Source organism: Heterodontus francisci, chromosome 17 (assembly GCF_036365525.1).
Source record: "Heterodontus francisci isolate sHetFra1 chromosome 17, sHetFra1.hap1, whole genome shotgun sequence".
NCBI classification, from domain to species: domain Eukaryota; kingdom Metazoa; phylum Chordata; class Chondrichthyes; order Heterodontiformes; family Heterodontidae; genus Heterodontus; species Heterodontus francisci.
Genome location: NC_090387.1, coordinates 2,427,207 through 2,449,738, shown reverse-complemented (window position 1 = coordinate 2,449,738; position 22,532 = coordinate 2,427,207). Strand labels below are relative to the sequence as shown.

Genomic DNA, 22,532 nt, shown 5'->3' with positions numbered 1-22,532 from the left:
TAAAGCAAGAAGCCTTACAGATAAGGCAGATGAACTCAGGGCACGGATCGGTAAATGAGATTGTGATTATTGCTATTACGGAAACGTGGTTGAGGGATGGGCAGGACTGGCAGCTCAATGTTCTGGGGTACCGATCTTTCCGGCGTGACAGAGGTGGAGGTAAGAGAGGAGGGGGAGTTGCACTATTGATTAGGGAGGACATCATGGCAGTACTTAGAGAGGATATCCCGGGGGGAATGTCCAGCGAGGCCCTATGGGTGGGACTTAGAAGTAAGAAAGGGGTGATCAGTTTGATGGGGTTATACTATAGGCCCCCAGAACAGTCAGAGGGAAGTGGAGGAGCATATATGTAGGGAAATCACAGATAGGTGTAGGAATTATAGGTTTGTAATAGTAGGTGATTTTAACTTCCCTAATATTGACTGGGACTGCCTTAGTGCTAAGGGATCAGATGGGGAAGAATTTGTTAAGTGTGTCCAGGATAATTTTCTGAAGCAGTATGTGGATGGCCCTACTAGAGAAGGGGCTACACTCGACTTTCTCTTAGGACATGAGGATGGGCAGGTGGTTGATGTGTCAGTGGGGGAGCACTTTGGGACCAGTGACCATAACTCTATTAGCTTCAAGATAGTTATGGAAAAGGATAGGACTGGTCCTCAGGTTGAAGTCCTAAATTGGGGGAAGGCTAATTTCGATGGCATCAGACAGGAACTCTCAAAAGTTGAATGGGAGAGGCTGTTTACAGGTAAAGGGACATCTGGCAAGTGGGAGGCTTTTAAAAGTGAGATAGGAAGAGTTCAGGGCCGGAATGTTCCTGTCAGATGGAAGGGCAAGGCTAGCAAGTTTAGGAAACCTTGGTTGACGAGGGATATTGAGGGTCTGGTCAGGACAAAGAAGGAGGCATATGTCAGGTATAGGCAGCTGGGATTGAGCAAGTCCCTCGAGGAGTATAGGGGATGTAGGACTACACTTAAGGAGGAAATTAGGAGGGCGAAAAGGGGCCATGAGATTTCCCTGGCAGATAAGATAAAGGAGAATCCTAAAAGATTCTATAAGTATATTAAGAGTAAAAGGGTAGCTCGGAAGACAGTAGGTCCCCTTAAGGATCAGTGTGGCAATCTATGTGTAGAGCCACGGGAAATGAGCGAGGTCTTAAATGAATATTTCTCGTCCGTATTTACCGTGGAGAAGGTCATGGAAGCTAGTGAGTTCAAGGGAGTGAACACCGATATCCTGGAGCATATCAACATTACAAAGGAGGTGGTGTTGGAGGTTTTGAAGCACATTAAGGTGGATAAATCCCCAGGGCCTGACCAGGTGTATCCTAGGATGCTATGGGAAGCAAGGGAGGAGGATTGCTGGGGCCCTGGCAGAGATTTTTGTATCATCGTTAGCCACGGGTGAGGTACCGGAAGACTGGAATATAGCTAATGTTGTGCCTTTATTTAAGAAGGGTAGCAGGGATAAGCCAGGGAACTACAGGCCAGTGAGCCTTACATCAGTGGTGGGAAAGTTATTGAAAGGGATTCTGAGAGACAGGATTTATATGCATCTGGAAAGGCATGGTCTGATTAGGGATAGTCAGCATGGCTTTGTTAGTGGGAAATCATGTCTCACGAATTTGATTGAGTTTTTCGAGGAGGTGACCAAGAGGATTGACGAGGGCAGGGCGATGGACGTTGTCTACATGGACTTTAGCAAGGCCTTTGACAAGATCCTGCATGGTAGGCTGGTCCAGAAGGTTCGAACACATGGGATCCAGGGTGAGCTAGCAAATTGGATACAAAATTGGCTTGGTCATAGGAGGTGGTAGTGGAGGGTTGTTTTTCAGATTGGAGGCCGGTGACCGGTGCTGGGCCCTCTGTTGTTTGTCATATATATTAATGACCTGGATGTGAATGTAAGGGGCATGATTAGTAAGTTTGCAGATGACACCAAAATTGGTGGTATAGTGGACAGTGAAGAAGGTTGTCTAAGGTTACAACAGGATATAGATCAACTGGGAAAGTGGGCAAGGGATTGGCAAATGGAATTTAACGCAGACAAGTGTGAAGTGATGCATTTTGGGAAGTTCAACCAGGGCAGGACATATACAGTGAATGGCAGGGCCCTGGGGAGTGTTGTTGAGCAGGGAGACCTTGGGGTGCAAGTACATAGTTCCCTGAAAGTGGCAACACAGGTAGACAGGGTGGTGAAGGTGGTGTATGGCATGCTTGCCTTCATTGGCTGAGGCATTGAGTACAAGAGTTGGGACGTCGTGTTACAGTTGTACATGACGTTGGTTAGGCCGCATTTGTAGTACTGTGTGCAGTTCTGGTCGCCGCGCTACAGGAAAGATGTGATTAAGCTACAGAGGGTGCAGAAAAGATTCACAAGGATGTTGCCTGGTTTGGAGGGCTTGAGTTATAAAGAGAGATTGGATAGGCTGGGTCTGTCTTCCCTGCAACAAAGGAGGCTGAGAGGGGACATGATAGAGGTATATAAAATTATGAGAGGCATAGATAGGGTAGATAGCCAGAGTCTGTTTCCCATGGTAGGGGTGATTAAAACTAGAGGGCATAGATTTAAGGTGAGAGGGAGGAGGTTTAAAGGGGATCAAAGGGGTAAATTTTTCACACAAAGAATAGTGGGTATCTGGAATGAGCTGCCTGAGGAGGTGGTGGAGGCAGGAACAGTAGCGACATTTAAGAGGCATCTGGACAAGTACTTGAATGAGCAAGGCATAGAGGGATATGGAATTAATGCAGGGAGGTGGGATTAGTATGGATAGGCATTATGGTCAGCATGGACGCGGTCGAAGGGCCTGTTTCTATGCTGTACGACTCTATGCTATCACATCCTTTTATAATAGACTCTAGCATTTTCCCCACTACTGATGTAAGGCTAACTGGTCTGTAGTTCCCTGTTTTTTCTCTCCCTCCTTTTTTCAATAGTGGGGTTACATTTGCCACCTTCCAATCTGGAGGAACTGTTCCAGAGTCTATAGAATTTTGGAAGATGACCACCAATGTATCCACTATTTCCAGGGCCACTTCCTTTAGTACTCTGGGATATAGATTATCAGGCCCTGGGGATTTGTCAGCCTTTAACCCCATTAACTTCCCTGGCACTATTGTTTTTACTGATACTGATTTCCTTCAGTTCCTTCCTCTCATTAGACCCTTGGTTCCCCAACATTTCTGGGAGGTTATCTGTGTCCTCCTTTCTGAAGACAGAACCAAAGTATGTGTTTGTTCTGCCATTTCTTTGTTCCCCATTATAATTTCCCCCGTTTCTGACTGTAAAGGGGCCTACATTTGTCTTCACTAATCTTTTTCTCTTTACATATTTATAGAAGCTTTTAAAGTCAGTTTTTATGGTCCCCACAAGTTTACTCTCATACTCTATTCCCCCCCACTTAATCAACCTCTTTGTCCTCCTTTGCTGAGTTCTAAACTGCTCCCAAATCTCAGACCTGCTGCTTTTTCTGGCAGTTTTATATGCCTCCTCTTTGGATTTAATACTATCCCTAATTTCTTTTGTAAGCCACGGTTGAGCCACCTTTCCTGTTTTATTTTTGCACCAGACAGGAATGAATAATTGTTGTAAGACACAAATGTTTATTAGCACACGTGCTATTTTTAGATTCTTTTCCATTTCACCATCCTCTCCTGAAGGTAGTGATTCGTGCTGGTTGATGGGTGCAGCTCCACGGGACTTCAGCGACCACTCCTCATGTATGGGCAGAGGCAGTGAGTGTTAACAGGTCATTCCTGCTTGGGGGGGAATGCAAAGGAGCACAATCCTGCCTGAATCAGTCTTTCACACATTTTCCAATAATGGTCTTTGGATTACAATTGACAGCAAAGGCTAGCTGCAGTATTCCAACCACCCTGACCTGAGCACAGGCAGGGCCTGACACCTAGACCTTTCCTGGTCTGTATGGCTTAATACCACACATACCACACTGTGCATTTATCCACTGAGATAGGAAGTCTAGCAGTCTAGGAAGATCTTTATTAATAACACACAGCCAGATACATTTTGCACAATAGTTTCAATCCAATGTTTTGGATTAACAAAGCAAAATGGTATTTTAGGTATAGTTACTGATGGCGACAGCAGTTTTCTCTCAGTCACCAGATGCTCAGGTTTCACAGGCGATAACGTGAATGAAATAACCAAACATAATACACTGTTATTGCTAAATAACGACAAAGCATCAATATGAGTGAATGAAGGGAGACTACATCATTGGTATTACTAATATGCATATCTAGGCCATTATTAAAACATTGTCTTCATGACTGGATTCAATGTGCCGAGTGGCCTCTTTCTGTGCCGTAATGACTCTATGACAAGCTACGGGGCTAAGTGCCCAAAACCTCGAATGAATGTGCTTACCTTGCTGCAGGCGGCGATCTCTGCTTTGGTTTTTCCTTCTCTCGTTCTCTGTCTTTTTGTGCTCTATCTTTTTCTTCTCGCTTTGCACGCTCTCGCTCCCACTCTTCTTTTCTCCGCTGCCGTTCTTTGTCACGTTCACGCTCTCTGTCCCGCTCTCTCTCTCGTATCCTGTTTCCTCGTTCTCTTTCTCTTTCCCTTTCCCTCTCGCGCTGTTCCCTGTGTCTGTCTCGTTCTCTTTCTCGTTCTCTTTCCCTCTCCCTCTCCCTCTCCCTTTCCTGGCATGGATATAAAAGAAAAAGATTGTATTCTTTGTCTGTCCTTAAAGCAACATCAATACTCGTCCCCCTTTCAAATGATCCAGTGGATAACTGCACCCTAGATATAATGCGGAAAAGAACAAAATAGATGGCCACAGGTTCAATTCTCAGTCTGGGCTGAGATAGCTTATCTTAGGTGGGTCAGCAATTCGGTCACTGATTACAGACAGAGGAAAGGGATTCTGCCCCTGACCACTGCTGGAAAGAGTGCGTGGCCGTCACATGAGGACAGAATTAAACCAACGGACAGAATTAAACCAATCAGGCTGTGCAGGGTAACGGGTTTCTGGTTATGGAAAGACTACAGCCTTCAGAAGAGGAGGCGTGTAAGAAAGGAGGATAAAGTTGAAAAAAGTGGTTTATTTCACTTCAGAACTCATCCAGATGAGTGATTTCTCAACAGTATTATATTGTACAATATTTTCCATGTTTGGGTAACAATAGGTAGGTAATAATTGCAGCACTGCTTGGAGTGTCTAAATTACTTATACAGTGTTGCACAATGAGGAGGAGGGTAGGCGAGGTCTTCCATTCACAAAAAACAATCCAAGTTTAACGTATTACAACAACTAATTTTAATGTAGCACCTTATAATGTGAAGAAACAGCCCAAGGCCCTTTCACTCAACCTTCTCAGTTACAGTTCTGAGGCTCAAATCAGAATGGGATAGGTGGCCAGGAGAAAAACACAAACAACAGTTTTGCAGATGCTGGAAATCTGAAACAAACACAAAACCTGCTGGAAACACTAATCAGGCCAGGCAACGTCTGCGATGAGAACAGAAAGTTATGTTTTAGATGTGGATCCTTCATCAGAATGTGATGACCTTGCAGATGAACAGGATAAGGGGAAAACACAGAGGACAAAAACAAACACGTACAATACAATGACCTACAAAGTGCTTAAGTGGAAAACAGGATATCATTAAATGGCAGAAATGATATCAGAATGAGACAGTAGGAAGCATAATTACAGAAATAAGAATTGAGACTTAAATGCGACAAAGAGGGTGTGTGAATAGCTAAAAGGATGGGGAATAAACAAGTGAAAGAGAAGCATGAAAAACCGGCAAAACAGAGCAGGTTCTGGTGACCCCGGAGCCTGATAAAAGATAGCAGGTTGATAGCAAGGATAAAGACCACTCCCACTCAACTTCACTCCTATTCCTGTCTGTATGCTCCATCTATCCTTGTCCAGTTCCTTTTTCAATGCTGTTCATCTGCATTATCTTCCAGTTTGGACAAAGAGTTTCACACACAAAGTTAACTTGCTTGTTCTACCCACAGATGCTGCCTGACCTGCTGAGCTTTTTCAGGAATTAAATAGAAGTCTTCTCTCATTCTTTCGATTTAGGTTTATGCATTAAAAATGTTGCATTACCCAACAACTTGCATTAAGTCATGTCAATAACATGGCAAAGAGAGAACTTAACGTTCATTTTTTTGGATTGATAGTTTGAAATAACCGGTGTGGAATAACTAAGTTCATGTGCTGAATAAGCACCATGGGCTGGTTAGGTAAATGGCTGGTTTCTGTGCTCTAATTTATCTGTCATTCTATGCAAAAAAGTCTCACTGCCAAAAGAAAACCCCTTTCCAGACTGGTAACTCAAAACATGAGATTCACCTTCAAGTGTGGAAATTCAAATCCCATTTTTACTGTCATAGTGCATTTATATGGAAATTGGCACTTATTTCATTGGATTCCGTGAGCAGACAGCCAGCTTCCAGGATCCAAGGAAATGTCACACCCTCTGAGTAAGTATCTCTGCAACAGCCCAGCTCAGATCAGCAATGATTGGAAACCCTGGCATGTGCACAGGAAGTAAGATACCACCCGATGCCCAGCCCTAACAGAGTGGCCACAATTTCAGGTTACTGACAAATTAGGGAGCTCAGCCCTGTCACACATGGAGTTCGGACCCATCTGCTGGGAGTTTGGATCCAGGTGAGAAATTTGCTTAAAAAAAAATATGGGATCCTGGGCTTTATTAATAGAGGCACAAAGTAGAAAAGCAAATAAATTATGCAAAACTTTTATGGAACACTGGTTAGGCCTCCTTTACTGTATCATTCTGTGATTCTATGAGCCATGCTTGAATTAATGAACAAATGGAGGAAAACTGTCCTTGTTGTAGCTGGTTATACAGTCCAATTCTCTAACTAGTCTGTTCACCTCTGTGGATATCTTTTACTCCGCCACGTGCAGTTCATCTTTACTGACAGCTGATTAGCTCAATTTCAGAGCAGTGGATGTGATTGTGAACAGGACAAGGATACTAAGTGAACAGGAAATCACCTGATAATATTTAATGAAGTATATTTTATTTTTTAAAGTGCTTACCCTATAATGATAGTCTGCCTCTGTCCACTGGACTCTGAAGTTCTCATATTGTCCACCACGCCAGTACCGTTCAACTTCATGCTCGTAGTAGGGAGTTATATAGGGGTCAGGCCTAAGGGCCAAGTAAGAAAAACATTCCTTAAGCCTGTGTACTTAAGTTTCCACTCTACCTTGCATAGCACAGGAGTGTTTACAACACACCAACAACAGAAAAGTGACTTTGGTTGCTCTATGGTTACGTGCAGCCGGTCCTCCACTATCGCTCAAGTGGTGACTGTACACAGGACTAGGCAATGAACTCTAGCAACCGGTTCATCCATGCTGGGCACGATAACAGCCCAATCCCATCCTCATACAAATACTTTCCCACTGGCTGGGGTGTGGTCGCTGAATAATGATCAGGAATGGGAATTCTGGCTGATATATTGGGCCACTCCTACCATCACTTCCATTTTGGATAAACCAAGGACAGTTCCAGTTCATATATCACAGAAGGTAAGAGCATTGCACCACTGTGAGTTCCAATGGTAGCTGACAGTCCAGGCTGGTTTGGAAATCTGCTGCCAGGGGCTTCGATGCTACTCCATCATAATAGTACTGCTGAAACTGGAAACTCTGTCTATGGAGGATCATGGGTAGCGGTTCCCAGCCCATCTTTCAGCAGAATAGCTCATTCTCTGGGACCACTAGCTCAGTGCATATGGTCAACCTTGGGTCATCTTAATTAAAGCACCCAGTACAAGAGAGAACATTATGGTTGTTTCCCGTGTAGTCACTTGTTTTTATACCAGTGTGCTTGACAGCCATGTCTGTGTGCCGTGGTTAATTCCTCCTGGAGGGCCAAGTTTGGAGATAAGGCAAAAGCATATGGCATTTGCTAGGGATGCAGCAGATCAACATTTTTAAGTAGAAAGGCTGGAAGAATCTGGCTGTGTAAGCAAAAATAGAATGTTACAAATCGAGATTGAAATGGGTACACCCAAAACTGACATTCACGCTCAAATCAATGTCAGCTACATTGGCACGTTCACAGTGAAACTGGGCAAAGGAAAGGCCAAGCTGGTGGGCCCATTCATTAATTTAGCTCTAACTCATTAGGAGCAAAAGTGACTGTGGGGAAAGAGTAGATGGAATCATCGCCCTATTTAAAAGGAATTCATTGAGAATTGGTTGGTCCTGTAGGGTAGGTTTGCTTTGTGTCTTGGACTCCGGATAAAAACGGACTCCCTTTGCCAGTTGTTACGGATCTGAAGTTTTTAAAATTTATCCATGGGACATGGGCATTGCTGGCGAGGTCAGCATTTATTGCCGATTCCAATACAACTGAGTGGTTTACTAGGCCATTTCAGAGGGCAGCTGACAGTCATATTGCTGTGGGTCTGGAGTCACATATAGGCCAGACCGGGTAAGGATGACAGATTTCCTTCCATAAAGGACATTAGTGAAGTAGATGGGGTTTTTACAGACATCCAGTAGTTTCATGGTCTCCATTACTGACATCAGCCTTTTAGTCCAGATTTATTTAATTAACTGAATTGAAATTCCCCAGCTATCGTGCTGGGATTTGAACTCGCATCTTCTTATTAGTCCAGGCCTCGTGCTTGCTACTCCAGCAACATAATCACTAAGTTACCGTACCACCTGGAGTTTTTCTTTAAATTCATTCACAGCACATGGCGGCACTGGCAAGGCCAGAAATGAGTGTCTTTCCCTAGATGCCCTCGAGAAGGTCGTGGTGAGCCACCCTGCTGAACCGTTGCAGTCCATATGGTGTAACTACACCCACAGTGCTGTTAGGGAGGAATTTTTGACCCAATAATAGCGAAAGAACTGTGGTATATTTCCAAGTCTTGATGGTGTGTGACTTGCAGGTGGTGGTGTTCCGATGCGCCTGTTCCCTTAAATCTTCTCGGTGGTAGAGGTCACAGGTTTGGAAGGTGCTGTGTAAGGAGCCTTGGTGCGTTGCTGCAGTGCATCTTCTAGATGGTACACACTGCTGCCACTGTGCACCAGTGGTGCAGGGACTGAATGTTTAAGGTAGTGGATGAGTTGCCGATCAAGCTGGCTGCTTTGTCCTGGGAGGTGCTAAACTTCTTGAGTGTTGCTGAAGCTGCACTCATCCCAGTCATTAGAGAGTATTCCATCACATTGCTGATGTGTGCCTTGTAGGTGATGGAGAGGCTTTGGGGAGTCAGGAGGTAGTCACTCGTCACAGAATATCCAGCCTCTGATCTGCTCTTGTAGCCACAGTATTTACATGTGTTGTCCAACTGAATTTCTGGTCAGTGGTGACCCCAGGATGCCAATGGTAGGGGATTTGGTGATGGTAATGCCATTGAATGTCAAGGGGAAGTGGTTAGTCTCCCTCTTGTTGGATATGGTCGCTGCCTGGCAATTAAGTGGCAAGTAACATTCGTGCCACATATCAGCCGAAGCCTGAATGTTGTCCCTTGCTGTTTATGGGCACAGACTGCTTCCTTATCTGAGCAATTGCAAATGGAACTGAGCAAGCTTGGGCAGAACTCATCCTGTGTGCACAGCCCAGAATTTGACATTAATTGGTAGTCACACTCAAGCAACTAGAGGAGGGGTTGCCAGGGGGTGCAGATTTTGCACCAGTAAATTCACAGGAACATTTTCATCTAACTTGTATGTTTAGAATTTGCTCCCTCAACAGTGAGCTTGCTAATCCACACCTCATGGATCTCACTTAACAATTATAACGAAAAGTTAACCCCGCCTCAAAAAACCCCTTGAAAGATAACCAGAATTTCCCCCTACCCCCTTCTCAGATGGTCGCCTGAACACAAATGTTTTCCTGACACCTGGAAATTTTGTACAGCTCAGTCTGAAGATTGTCCACAATAGTGGTCAACAATTCAGCAACAAATCGTCGGTTCTGAATTGTTTTAACTTTGCTTGAACAACTGCGCATCACCCCATCTCCTCTCCCACTTACTCAAATGGAACAAATTCTTCCAGCCTCCTCCTCCTCCTTCCTTTGTTTCACAGAAACAAAACAGAGGAATGAAATTAGCAGTCATGTTCATGCAAAGCTCCAGCTCAGGCAGTGTCTGACCAGCACATGAGTGAATGAAAGCATTAACAATGGTAGACAACATCCTATGAACAGTCCTTACCCGTAACTGATTGCCTCTCTGTATTCCAAGTCGCTGGTGCATTTGAAGGAAAGTACAAGAAGGGTTTTTATTTGGCTTGCTTTTTAAAAACTTGTTCACATTTCCAATAGAGGCTGGAGCAGAGAGTAGTTCTTTAACAGCCATTAAAATCTAGTCATCCTCAATTACTGCAACCAAATAACAAAGTCTCATTTCTCCAGCTGAAGTGCGATAGTTGTGGCACTTGCTTGAGGGCAATAAATGAAAGCAGAAGCTAACCTCGTCTAACTACAAACCGCGCCAAGAGGGCGTGGGGGCAACTGCCCAATAACTAACAGCTGCTTCAATGAGCTCTACAGGATAACACACTAACACAGGTTGTACCATTAACATTTATGCCAAAATAATCCCAAGAACAGCATCCTATTCCAGTGCCCAACCATGGAAACAGACAGTGTCGCCCTTAATCCAGAGGGACAGCAAGTTTTAATTGAGCTTCTTCTGCACATACCCACCAATAAAGCCACCGTATGAACTCATCCTGGAACTTTCATTCCTGTCAGTGGGACTCGGATGCAGTTGCACCTCGGTTATCAGCTTTCCCATTATCCAGTTGCTGGGCAAACAGCTGATGGGATCATTGCATACTGGCTTCAGTGTTCAACAGAATTAGACATAGACATAGAACATTACAGCACAGTACAGGCCCTTCAGCCCTCGATGTTGCGCCGACCTGTGAAACCATCTGACCTACACTATTCCATTTTCATCCATATGTCTATCCAATGACCACTTAAATGCCCTTAAAGTTGGCGAATCTACTACTGCTGCAGGCAGGGCGTTCCACGCCCTTACTACTCTCTGAGTAAAGAAACTACCTCTCACATCTGTCCTATATCTATCACCCCTCAACTTAAAGCTATGTCCCCTCGTGTTTGCCATCACGATCCGAGGAAAAAGACGCTCACTATCCACCCTATCTAACCCTCTGATTATCTTATATGTCTCTATTAAGTCACCTCTCCTCCTCCTTCTCTCTAACGAAAACAACCTCAAGTCCCTCAGCCTTTCCTCGTGAGACCTTCCCTCCATACCAGGCAACATCCTAGTAAATCTCCTCTGCACCTTTTCCAAAGCTTCCACATCCTTCCTGTAATGCGGTGACCAGAACTGCACGCAATACTCCAGGTGCGGCCGCACAAGAGTTCTGTACAGCTGCAGCATGACCTCGTGGCTCCTAAACTCGATCCCTCTACTAATAAAAGCTAACACAACATATGCCTTCTTAACAGCTCTATTAACCTGGGTGGCAACTTTCAGGGATTTATGTACCTGGATACCAAGATCTCTCTGCTCATCTACACTACCAAGAATCTTCCCATTAGCCCAGTATTCTGCAATCCTGTTACTCCTTCCGAAGTGAATCACCTCACACTTTTCCGCATTAAACTCCATTTGCCATCTCTCAGCCCAGCTCTGCAGCCTATCTATGTCCCTCTGTACCCTACAACATCCTTCGGCACTATCCACAACTCCACCGACCTTAGTGTCATCCGCAAATTTACTAACCCACCCTTCTACACCCTCATCCAGGTCATTTATAAAAATGACAAACAGCAGTGGCCCCAAAACAGATCCTTGCGGTACACCACTAGAAACAATACTCCAGGATGAACATTTACCATCAACCACCACCCTCTGTCTTCTTTCAGCTAGCCAATTTCTGATCCAAAGCACTAATTCACCTTCAATCCCATACTTCTGTATTTTCTGCAATAGCCTACCGTGGGGAACTTTATCAAACAATTAGAATTGGAGGACTCCTGGTGGTATCAGGGGAGTGCTTCTGGCCAACTCTTAGTGACTGGAGTCACAAGTAAGTACAAGGAAGAGCAGTGAGCCAGAATAGCAGTTCGCCTTGCAGGAGGAACGGAGGCAAATGTTATTTCTGATCCTGTTCAGAAAGACGCACACATGTAATTTCCAGTGGGAAAAATGGCAGACTCATCAGGAACAGGAGCCTCGACTCAACTCGATCACCTCTATCCCTCAGGATATTTGATTCATTCATCTTCACAGTATTGCATAGCACACATAAAGGATGGAACCTGGAGCCTGTAAGTGTGTATGGTTCAATGTTACTCCAGGCAGTGCACCAATACATGAGGCCAACCCCATAAAGGGAAGGCGAGGGCACAGAACCAGCAACTTTACAATGCATGAAGAGAGGGAGATCACATTTTCCACTTAATGAGAAAACTGAACATGCAGCGAGTCTGAAATCATTAGAATGACATGGTAAATGGCACTGAAACTACAGGAGCTGAGCATCAATTGATCTGTAGACCAAAAGTGTATGGGCTTTATATTATATCAAAATTAAGTCATCATATCCCATCCTCCCATCTGATCAATGTTCAGAATACAGGGTAGGGCAACTGGGATTACTCTCAAGGACACAAATATTTTGCTGTCTTTCAGATCCTGGACTAATTACACTGAAGAGTGGACTAGGATTTGGTGTTGCTTCTGCCCAGTATCGAGATGTTGAACAGTTTGATTCTCTTCTGTTATATGTCGGCTTGCTGCTTGGCCAATAAGGACTTCCCCAAATCAGGAAAAAGCTACAATACTGTCCATTTGGACGAAGGGAATGATTATGGGAGAGGTTTCCCAAAATGAACTTACACCATTGATTGACCTTCCAATTCAACTAATCCACTGCCCAGGCTGGTGCGCTTTTGCAATCAGGCCCGTGAAGCACAGGTAACTCTACCTATTTGTGCTAATATTTCTTAGTCAATAAATTACCCTGTTTGAATTTCAAGGGCTTAAAAGGACTGTTCTTAATGCTGTTGCCTTATTGGTTGATGAATCCCAAATTATAACACCAAGCTCTATCAGTAACAGCAACTTGCGATATATGGGAACTTGTAGGATTGAAATTTTAAATGTGGTCTCAAAGAAACAAAAATCATGGGTACCCTAAATTAGCCAGTGATTCCCAAATGTCCAGTATGGGTATCCAGAAGATATAAAGGGGGACAATAATAATATCCTACTACCAGGTATCACTAACATACAAAACACAATTAGCGACATCTAGGATAGAACAATGCAGCCACCTTGAATTCAATATTAAAACTCGGAGGGAGACTAAATGAGCCATTAGCTCCATGATCCTAGCTGCATCAATGGATGTGGAGGCTCAACAGATCCCTTGTTTCAATGCTGCCTTGCTCATTAACAAGCAGGCACACATTTATATTGATCACCCAGAATTAACACAACAGCCTCTGTGCCTTTCAAGGGCGCTCTGCTCACCCTGGCTCTCTGATGTCCCTCGCAACACGATAATTCCAGTCCCGATAAAAATCATTTTCCTTGTCAAAATCATCATCTCCAATGGTGACGTTGAACCGTTTCTCCTCAAAGTCCGGTTCCTGCTCCTTCCTGATGGTGGCTTTTTTCAACATCTGAAAGTAAGATTTTTAAACACTGAAGACAGACCCAAACCTCGATTTAGTACTTTCAGAATTCATCAGTCCCTTAATTCTCTCCTTGCTCCGTCCCCCAGTCACCTACAGGAGCAGACATACCTGGTCGCAACTCCCTTTGTCCCTAAAGCACCTGAGGGGGTGGGGCGGGGTGAAGAGGGAGGGGGGCAGTAGGAAGGGGAGGAGGAGTGGAGGAGGAGGGGGAAGCGGGGGGGAGGAGGGGGAAGCGGGGGGGAGGAGGGGGAAGCGGGGGGGAGGAGGGGGAAGCGGGGGGGAGGAGGGGGAAGCGGGGGGGAGGAGGGGGAAGCGGGGGGAGGAGGGGGAAGCGGGGGGGAGGAGGGGGAAGCGGGGGGAGGGGGAAGCGGGGGGGGGGAGGAGGGGGAAGCGGGGGGTGGGAGGAGGGGGAAGCGGGGGGGGGGAGGAGGGGGAAGCGGGGGGGGGGAGGAGGGGGAAGCGGGGGGGGGAGGAGGGGAAGCGGGGGGGGAGGAGGGGGAAGCGGGGGGGGAGGAGGGGGAAGCGGGGGGGGAGGAGGGGGAAGCGGGGGGGGAGGAGGGGAAGCGGGGGGGGAGGAGGGGGAAGCGGGGGGGGGAGGAGGGGGAAGCGGGGGGGGGAGGAGGGGGAAGCGGGGGGGGGAGGAGGGGGAAGCGGGGGGGGAGGAGGGGGAAGCGGGGGGGGGAGGAGGGGGAAGCGGGGGGGGAGGAGGGGGAAGCGGGGGGGGGAGGAGGGGGAAGCGGGGGGGGGGGGGGAGGAGGGGGAAGCGGGGGGGGGGGAGGAGGGGAAGCTGGGGGGGGGAGGAGGGGGAAGCTGGGGGGGGAGGAGGGGGAAGCTGGGGGGGGGGGAGGAGGGGGAAGCTGGGGGGGGGGAGGAGGGGGAAGCTGGGGGGGGGGAGGAGGGGGAAGCTGGGGGGGGGAGGAGGGGGAAGCTGGGGGGGGGAGGAGGGGGAAGCTGGGGGGGGGGAGGAGGGGGAAGCGGGGGAGGGGGAGGAGGGGGGAAGCGGGGGAGGGGGAGGAGGGGGAAGCGGGGGAGGGGGAGGAGGGGGAAGCGGGGGAGGGGGAGGAGGGGGAAGCAGGGGAGGGGGAGGAGGGGGAAGCGGGGGGGGGGGGGGGGGGGGGGGGGAGGTGGTGCTGTGGCAAGAATGTTATTATTAGTTTGAGCAATTTTGGGCAAGTAGCCACTTACCTCTTTTGCATGTCGCAGGCCTCTCTCCCATGCACTTTCTGCTGGAGGTTCCAATGGAATGGGGGGCATCAATTCATCAATCACTGGAGCACCCTAGTCCCAAGAAAGAGAGAACTGTTCATGAAAACAACATTGTTACTGCTTAAGCTCTACCTAAAATGATATAATCTGGATCCCAATTCCCAAAAGTCACAGACTGAAGCAGCAGCTGACACAGTCAAGTCTATATTCAATGGACACTGACCCCCACCTACTGGAGGGACTGGGTACTGGAGCTGGCAGCAGAGCTATGAAACTAAACTATTCCACATCCAGTAACTAAAGAGCCAACATCACCACATACACAACCACCACCCCGCCACCGCCCCACTCGCACCCACACTTACTTACCTCCTCTCTTACATATAATCAAGATTCAACCATCTCCTGGAGCCCATCCAGCCCACTGGGTATGCTGGGCCTTTCCCAATCAAACCAAAGCCCACTGGACATGTTCCAAGGGATTTGGAATGCTGCACAGTGCAGCAGACTGAACTCAACCTATTTTACTATTGCCTCCAAGTCCAAGTGACAAAGATCAAAAATGAGAGGAAAAAACAGAAACCTTCAACCTACCACCCTTACATTCAAATTTACCTCCAACCGAGAGAGAAGCAGAGTTAACGTTTCAGGTCAGTGACCCTTCATCAGAACTGGCAGATATTAGAAACGTAAAAGGTTTTAAGCAAGTAAAGCGGGAGTGGGGCAAGAGATAACAAAAGAGAAGGTATTGATAGGACAAGGTCACAGAGAATAACTGACCAGAAGGTCATGGAGTGAAAGCAAAGGGTGTATTAATGGTGTGGTGAAAGACAAAGCGTTAGTACAGAGAGGGTGTTAATGGACAGAAACTGAACAGCCTGGCCCCAAGCACAAACACGAAAAAAACAGGGGTAGGCACAATAGAAACAAACTAAAATAAACACATAAAAAATAAAAAAGGAAAATAACTAAAAATAAAAATAAAAAGGGGGGCCTGTCATGCTCTGAAATTATTGAACTCAATGTTCAGTCCGGCAGGCTGTAGTGTGCCTAATCGGTAAATAAGATGCTGTTCCTCGAGCTTGCGTTGATGTTCACTGGAACACTGCAGCAATCCCAGGACAGAGATGTGAGCATGAGAGCAGGGGGGAATGTGGAAATGGCCAGAAACCGGAAGCTCAGGGTCATGCTTTCGGAATGAGCGGAGGTGTTCCGCAAAGAGGAACAATACAGAGGAGACCACATCGTGAGCAGCGAATACAGTATACTATATTGAAAGAAGTACAAGTAATTCACTGCTTCACCTGAAAGGAGTGTTTGGGGCCTCGGATAGTGAGGAGAGAGGTTCTAAGGTCAGATTGGCTATGCCATTGTACCAGACCACTGACCGAATGACATGTGTTCCACACGCAAATAAAATTATTGCTTAAAATACAGAGGAGCCTGCGACCTGGATTTCAACACAGCTAAGTGTGAGGCCACCCATTAACGACTGATTATTATTTAAATGATGAGTGAGACCAGCTGTGTTTAAAAAGAGCAGCGACAGCGAGAAAGGACACTGAGTGAGACCAGCGGTGTTTAAAACCAGCAGTGACAGCGGGAAAGAAGCAGACTGAGTGAGACCGGCGGTGTTTAAGAACAGCAGCGACAGCGGGAAAGAAGCAGACTGAGTGAGACCGGCGGTGTTTAAAACCAGCAGTGACAGTGGGAAAGAAGCAGACTGAGTGAGACCAGCGGTGTTTAAGAAGAGCAGCAACAGCGGGAAAGAAGCAGACTGAGTGAGACCAGCGGTGTTTAAAAACAGCAGCGACAGCGGGAAAGAAGCAGACTGAGTGAGACCGGCGGTGTTTAAAACCAGCAGTGACAGCGGGAAAGAAGCAGACTGAGTGAGACCAGCGGTGTTTAAAAACAGCAGCGACAGCGGAAAGAAGCAGACTGAGTGAGACCAGCGGTGTTTAAAAACAGCAGCGACAGCGGGGAAAGAAGCAGACTGAGTGAGACCGGCGGTGTTTAAAACCAGCAGTGACAGCGGGAAAGAAGCAGACTGAGTGAGACCAGCGGTGTTTAAAAACAGCAGCGACAGCGGGAAAGAAGCAGACTGAGTGAGACCAGCGGTGTTTAAAAACAGCAGCGACAGCGGGAAAGAAGCAGACTGAGTGAGACCAGCGGTGTTTAAAAACAGCAGCGACAGCGGGAAAGAAGCAGACTGAGTGAGACCAGCGGTGTTTAAGAAGAGCAGCAACAGCGGGAAAGAAGCAGACTGAGTGAGACCAGCGGTGTTTAAGAAGAGCAGCAACAGCGGGAAGGAAGCAGACTGAGTGAGACCAGCGGTGTTTAAGAAGAGCAGCAACAGCGGGAAAGAAGCAGACTGAGTGAGACCGGCGGTGTTTAAGAAGAGCAGCAACAGCGGGAAAGAAGCAGACTGAGTGAGACCGGCGGTGTTTAAGAAGAGCAGCAACAGCGGGAAAGAAGAAGACTGAGTGAGGCCGGCGGTGTTTAAGAAGAGCAGCAACAGCGGGAAAGAAGCAGACTGAGTGAGACCGGCGGTGTTTAAGAAGAGTAGCAACAGCGGGAAAGAAGCAGACTGAGTGAGACCGACGGTGTTTAAAAACAGCAGCGACAGCGGGAAAGAAGCAGACTGAGTGAGACCGGCGGTGTTTAAAAACAGCAGCGACAGCGGGAAAGAAGCAGACTGAGTGAGACCGGCGGTGTTTAAGAAGAGCACTGACAGCGCGCCTGAGTTTTGGAAAAAAAAAGCCAACAGCGACATCACAGGAAAACTGCAAGGTGATTGGTTGGTGAGTAGCAGCTGTTAGAATATCTTAAAAAAAAAGTGGTAAGTTTTTGTTTGTTGAAAATAAAACCTCTGGTGATAAGGTGAGTACTACTAGTGTTTTTTTAAAGAATTTTAGATTGAAGTGGGTAGAACAAGGCCCTGAGTATAATTAGTATTTTTTAATTAAGGGAGTAACTAATTAACCTAAGGGTAAGTCACGGCAGGAGAGCTCAGCCCCGTGATATGCTCCTCCTGCGCTATGTGGGAAATCAGGGACGCTTCCAGTGTCCCTGACGACCATGTGTGCAGGAAGTGTATCCATCTGCAGCTACTGACTATCCGCATTATGGAGCTGCAGCTGCGGGTGGATTCACTGTGGAGCATCAGTGATGCTGAGGACGTCGTGGAAAGTACGTTTAGTGAGGTGGTCACACCGCAGGTAATGGCTACACAGGCAGAAAAGAGATGGGTGACCACCAGGTGGAGTAGTAGGCGCAGGCAGGTAGAGCAGGAGTCCCCTGTGGCCATCCCCCTCTCAAACAGGGATACCACTTTGGATACTGTTGGGGGTGGTGGTGGGGGGAAATGACCTCCCAGAGGAAAGCAGCAACTGCCAAGTTTGTGGCACCACGGGGTCTCTGCTGCACAGCAGGGGAGGAAAAGGGTTGGAACAGCTATGGTGATAGGGGATTCTATCGTAAGGGGTGCAGATAGGTGTTTCTGTGGCCACAAACGAGTCTCCAGGATGGTATGTTGCCTCCCCGGTGCTAGGGTCAAGGATGTCTCTGAACAGCTGCAGGACATTCTGAAAGGGGAGGTGAACAGCCAGAGGTCGTGGTCCATATTGGTACTAATGACATAGGCAGGAAGAGAGATGAGGTCCTGCAAAGTGAATATAGGGAGTTAGGCAGAAGGTTAAAAAGCAGGACCTCTAAGGTTGTAATCTCAGGATTGCTCCCTGCGCCATGTGCTACTGAGGGTAGGAATTATTTTTATTTTTTATTTAGAGATACAGCACTGAAACAGGCCCTTCGGCCCACCGAGTCTGTGCCGACCATCAACCACCCATCTATACTAATCCTACATTAATCCAATATTCCGGCCACATCCCCACCTTCCCTCAATTCCCCTACCACCTACCAAAACTAGGGGCAATTTATAATGGCCAATTTACCTATCAACCTGCAAGTCTTTGGCTGTGGGAGGAAACCGGAGCACCCGGCGAAAACCCACGCAGACACAGGGAGAACTTGCAAACTTCGCACAGGCAGTACCCAGAATCAAACCCGGGTCGCTGGAGCTGTGAGGCTGCGGTGCTAACCACTGCGCCACTGTGAGGATTAGGCAAATGAATGCGTGGCTGAAGAGCTGGTGTAGGCGGGAGGGCTTCAGCTACTTGGATCATTGGGATGTCTTCTGGTGCAGAGGTGACCTGTACAAGAAGGATAGGTTGCATCTAAACTGGAGGGGGACCAATATCCTTGCGGGGAGGTTTGCTAGTACTACTCGGAAGGGTTTAAACTAGTCTTGCAGGGGGGGTGGGATCCAAAGTAGTAGTCTCTCCGATGAGATAGTTGAGGCAAATGTAGAGGTTAAAGCAAGTCCAGTAGGCAGGCCGGGCAGGGGCAGGACTGGGAGCGTGGAAGGTCTGATAGGCTAAACTGCATTTACTTTAATGCAAGAAGCCTTACAGGTAAGGGTGATGAACTCAGAGCATGGATTGGTACATGGGATTGTGATATTATAGTTATTATGGAAATGTGGTTGAGAGATGGGCAGGACTGGCAGCTCAATGTTCCGGGGTACCGATCTTTCCGGCGTGACAGAGGTGGAGGTAAGAGAGGAGGGGGAGCTGCACTATTGACTAGGGAGGACATCATGCAGTACTTAGAGAGGATATCCCGGGGGGAAGGTCCAGCGAGGCCATATGGGTAGAACTTAGAAATAAGAAAGGGGTGATCACTTTGATGGGATTATACTATAAGCCTCCAATAGTCAGAGGGAAGTAGAGGAGCATATATGTAGGGAAATCACAGATAGGTGTAGGAATTATATGGTTGTAATAGGTGATTTTAACTTCCCTAAAACCCCGGAGATGGAAGCTGCTGTGAGTCCATGGTATCAGAGCCAGCAGGATTCTGGACACTCAGGCTGCGGCCTTGGAACTTTTCATTTCCATTAACAGTACATCTGTACCAGAACGTCTGTCCCATCCCTGTAACCACTGTGTCCACAAGAGCCCAAACATGCCTAGCCATGTAACAGTGCTTTTGTTTCACAGTGATTGGATTCATTTCATAAAGGTCAATGGGACACAAATGCTTATCAAAAAGGAGTTACCATGTTTTTGAATTTTTTTTTACACAGAGGTATAATGTATAATTGACTGGGACTGCCTTAGTGCTAAGGGATCAGATGGGGAACAATTTGTTCAGTGTACCCAGGATAGTTTTCTGAAGCAGTATGTGGATGGCCCTACTAGAGAAGGGGCTACACTCGACTTTCTCTTAGGACATGAGGATGGGCAGGTGGTTGATGTGTCAGTGGGGGATCACTTTGGGACCAGTGACCATAACTCTATTAGCTTCAAGATAGTTATGGAAAAGGATAGGACTGGTCCTCAGGTTGAAGTCCTAAATTGGGGGAAGGCTAATTTCGATGGCATCAGATAGGAACTCTCAAAAGTTGAATGGGAGAGGCTGTTTACAGGTAAAGGGACGTCTGGCAAGTGGGAGGCTTTTAAAAGTGAGATAGGAAGAGTTCAGGGCCGGCATGTTCCTGTTAGATGGAAGGGCAAGGCTAGCAAGTTTAGGGAATCTTGGTTGATGAGGGATATTGAGGGTCTGGTCAGGACAAAGAAGGAGGCATATGTCAGGTATAGGCAGCTGGGATCAAGCGAGTCCCTCGAGGAGTATAGGGGATGTAGGAGTACACTTAAGGAGGAAATTAGGAGGGTGAAAAGGGGCCATGAGATTTCCTTGGCAGATAAGATAAAGGAGAATCCTAAAAGATTCTATAAGTATATTAAGAGTAAAAGGGTAGCTAGGGAGAGATTAGGTCCCTTAAGGATCAGTGTGGCAATCTACGTGTGGAGCCACGGAAAATGGGCGAGGTCTTAAATGAATATTTCTCATCCGTATTTACAGTGGAGAAGGTCATGGAAGCTAGTGAGTTCAAGGGAGGGAACAGCGATATCCTGGGGCATATCAACATTACAAAGGAGGAGGTGGTGGAGGTTTTGAAGTGCATTAAGGTGGATAAATCCCCAGGGCCTGACCAGGTGTATCCGAGGATGCTATAGGAAGCAAGGGAGGAGATTGCTGGGGCCCTGGCAGACATTTTTGTATCATCGTTAGCCATGGGTGAGGTACCGGAAGACTGGAGGATGTTGTGCCTTTATTTAAGAACAAAGAACAGTACAGCACAGGAACAGGCCATTCGGCCCTCCAAGCCTGCGCCGATCTTGATGCCTGCCTAAACTAAAACCTTCTGCACTTCCGGGGACCGTATCCCTCCATTCCTATCCTATTCATGTATTTGTCAAAATGCCTCTTAAACGTCATTATCGTACCTGCTTCCACCACCTCCCCCGGCAGCAAGTTCCAGGCACTCACCACCCTCTGTGTAAAGAACTTGCCTTGCACATCCCCTCTCAACTTTGCCCCTCGCACCTTAAACCTATGTCCCCTAGTAACTGACTCTTCCACCCTGGGAAAAAGCTTCTGACTATCCACTCTGTCCATGCTGCTCATAACTTTGTAAACCTCTATCATGTCTCCCCTCCACCTCCGTCGTTCCAGTGAAAACAATCAGTTTATCCAACCTCTCCTCATAGCTAATGCCCTCCAGACCAGGCAACATCCTGGTAAACCTCTTCTGTACCCTCTCCAAAGCCTCCAAAGAAGGGTAGCAGGGATAAGCCAGAGGACTACAGGCCGATGAGCCTTATATCAGTGGTGGGAAAGTTATTGGAAGGGATTCTGAGAGACAGGATTTATATGCATCTGGAAAGCATGGTCTGATTAGGGTTAGTCAGCATGGCTTTGTTAGTGGGAAATCATGTCTTTGAGTTTTTCGAGAAGGTGACCAAGAGGATTGACGAGGGCAGGGCGGTGGACGTTGTCTACATGGACTTTAGCAAAGCCTTTGACAAGGTCCCGCATGGTAGGCTGGTCCAGAAGATTCGAACACATGGGATCCAGGGTGAGCTAGCAAATTGGATACAAAATTGGCTTGGTCATAGGAGGCAGAGGGTGGTAGTGGAGGGTTGTTTTTCAGATTGGAGGCTGGTGACCAGTGGTGTGCCGCAGGGATTGGTGCTGGGACCTCTGTTGTTTGTCATATATATTAATGACTTGGATGTGAATGTAAAGGGCATGATTAGTAAGTTTGCAGATGACACCAAAATTGGTGGTATAGTGGACAGTGACGAAGGTTGTCTAAGGTTACAACAGGATATAGATCAACTGGGAAAGTGGGCAAGGGAGTGGCAAATGGAATTTAACGCAGACAAGTGCGAAGTGATGCATTTTGGGAAGTTAAACCAGGGCAGGACATATACAGTGAATGGCAGGGCCCTGGGGAGTGTTCTTGAGCAGAGACACCTTGGGGTGTAAGTACATAGTTCCCTGAAAGTGGCAACACAGGTAGACAGGGTGGTGAAGAAGGCGTATGGCATGCTTGCCTTCATCGGCCGAGACATTGAGTACAAGAGTTGGGACGTCATGTTACAGTTGTACATAACATTGGTTAGGCTGCATTTGGAGTACTGTGTGCAGTTCTGGTTGCCGCACTACAGGAAAGATGCGATTAAGCTAGAGCGGGTGCAGAAAAGATTCACCAGGATGTTGCCTGGTTTGGAGGGCTTGAGTTATAAAGAGAGACTGGATAGGCT

At 47.1% G+C, this 22,532-nt stretch overlaps 1 protein-coding gene across 3 annotated transcripts in view; it reads right to left on the bottom strand.

Annotated features, from left to right (window-relative positions):
* zc3h18 (zinc finger CCCH-type containing 18) overlaps nucleotides 1–22,532 on the bottom strand; it is a 244,396-nt gene that overhangs the window by 122,740 nt on the left and 99,124 nt on the right. For 2 of the 3 annotated variants that reach the window (XM_068048996.1, XM_068048995.1), the window contains exons 6-10: nucleotides 14,839–14,931; nucleotides 13,487–13,638; nucleotides 10,184–10,216; nucleotides 7,044–7,155; nucleotides 4,384–4,658 (exon numbers count right to left, since the gene is read on the bottom strand). In XM_068048996.1, the coding sequence (XP_067905097.1) occupies nucleotides 4,384–4,658; nucleotides 7,044–7,155; nucleotides 10,184–10,216; nucleotides 13,487–13,638; nucleotides 14,839–14,931 (665 nt within the window). The remainder of the gene's footprint in view (nucleotides 1–4,383; nucleotides 4,659–7,043; nucleotides 7,156–10,183; nucleotides 10,217–13,486; nucleotides 13,639–14,838; nucleotides 14,932–22,532) is intronic. The other variant, XM_068048997.1, reaches the window with a different exon arrangement.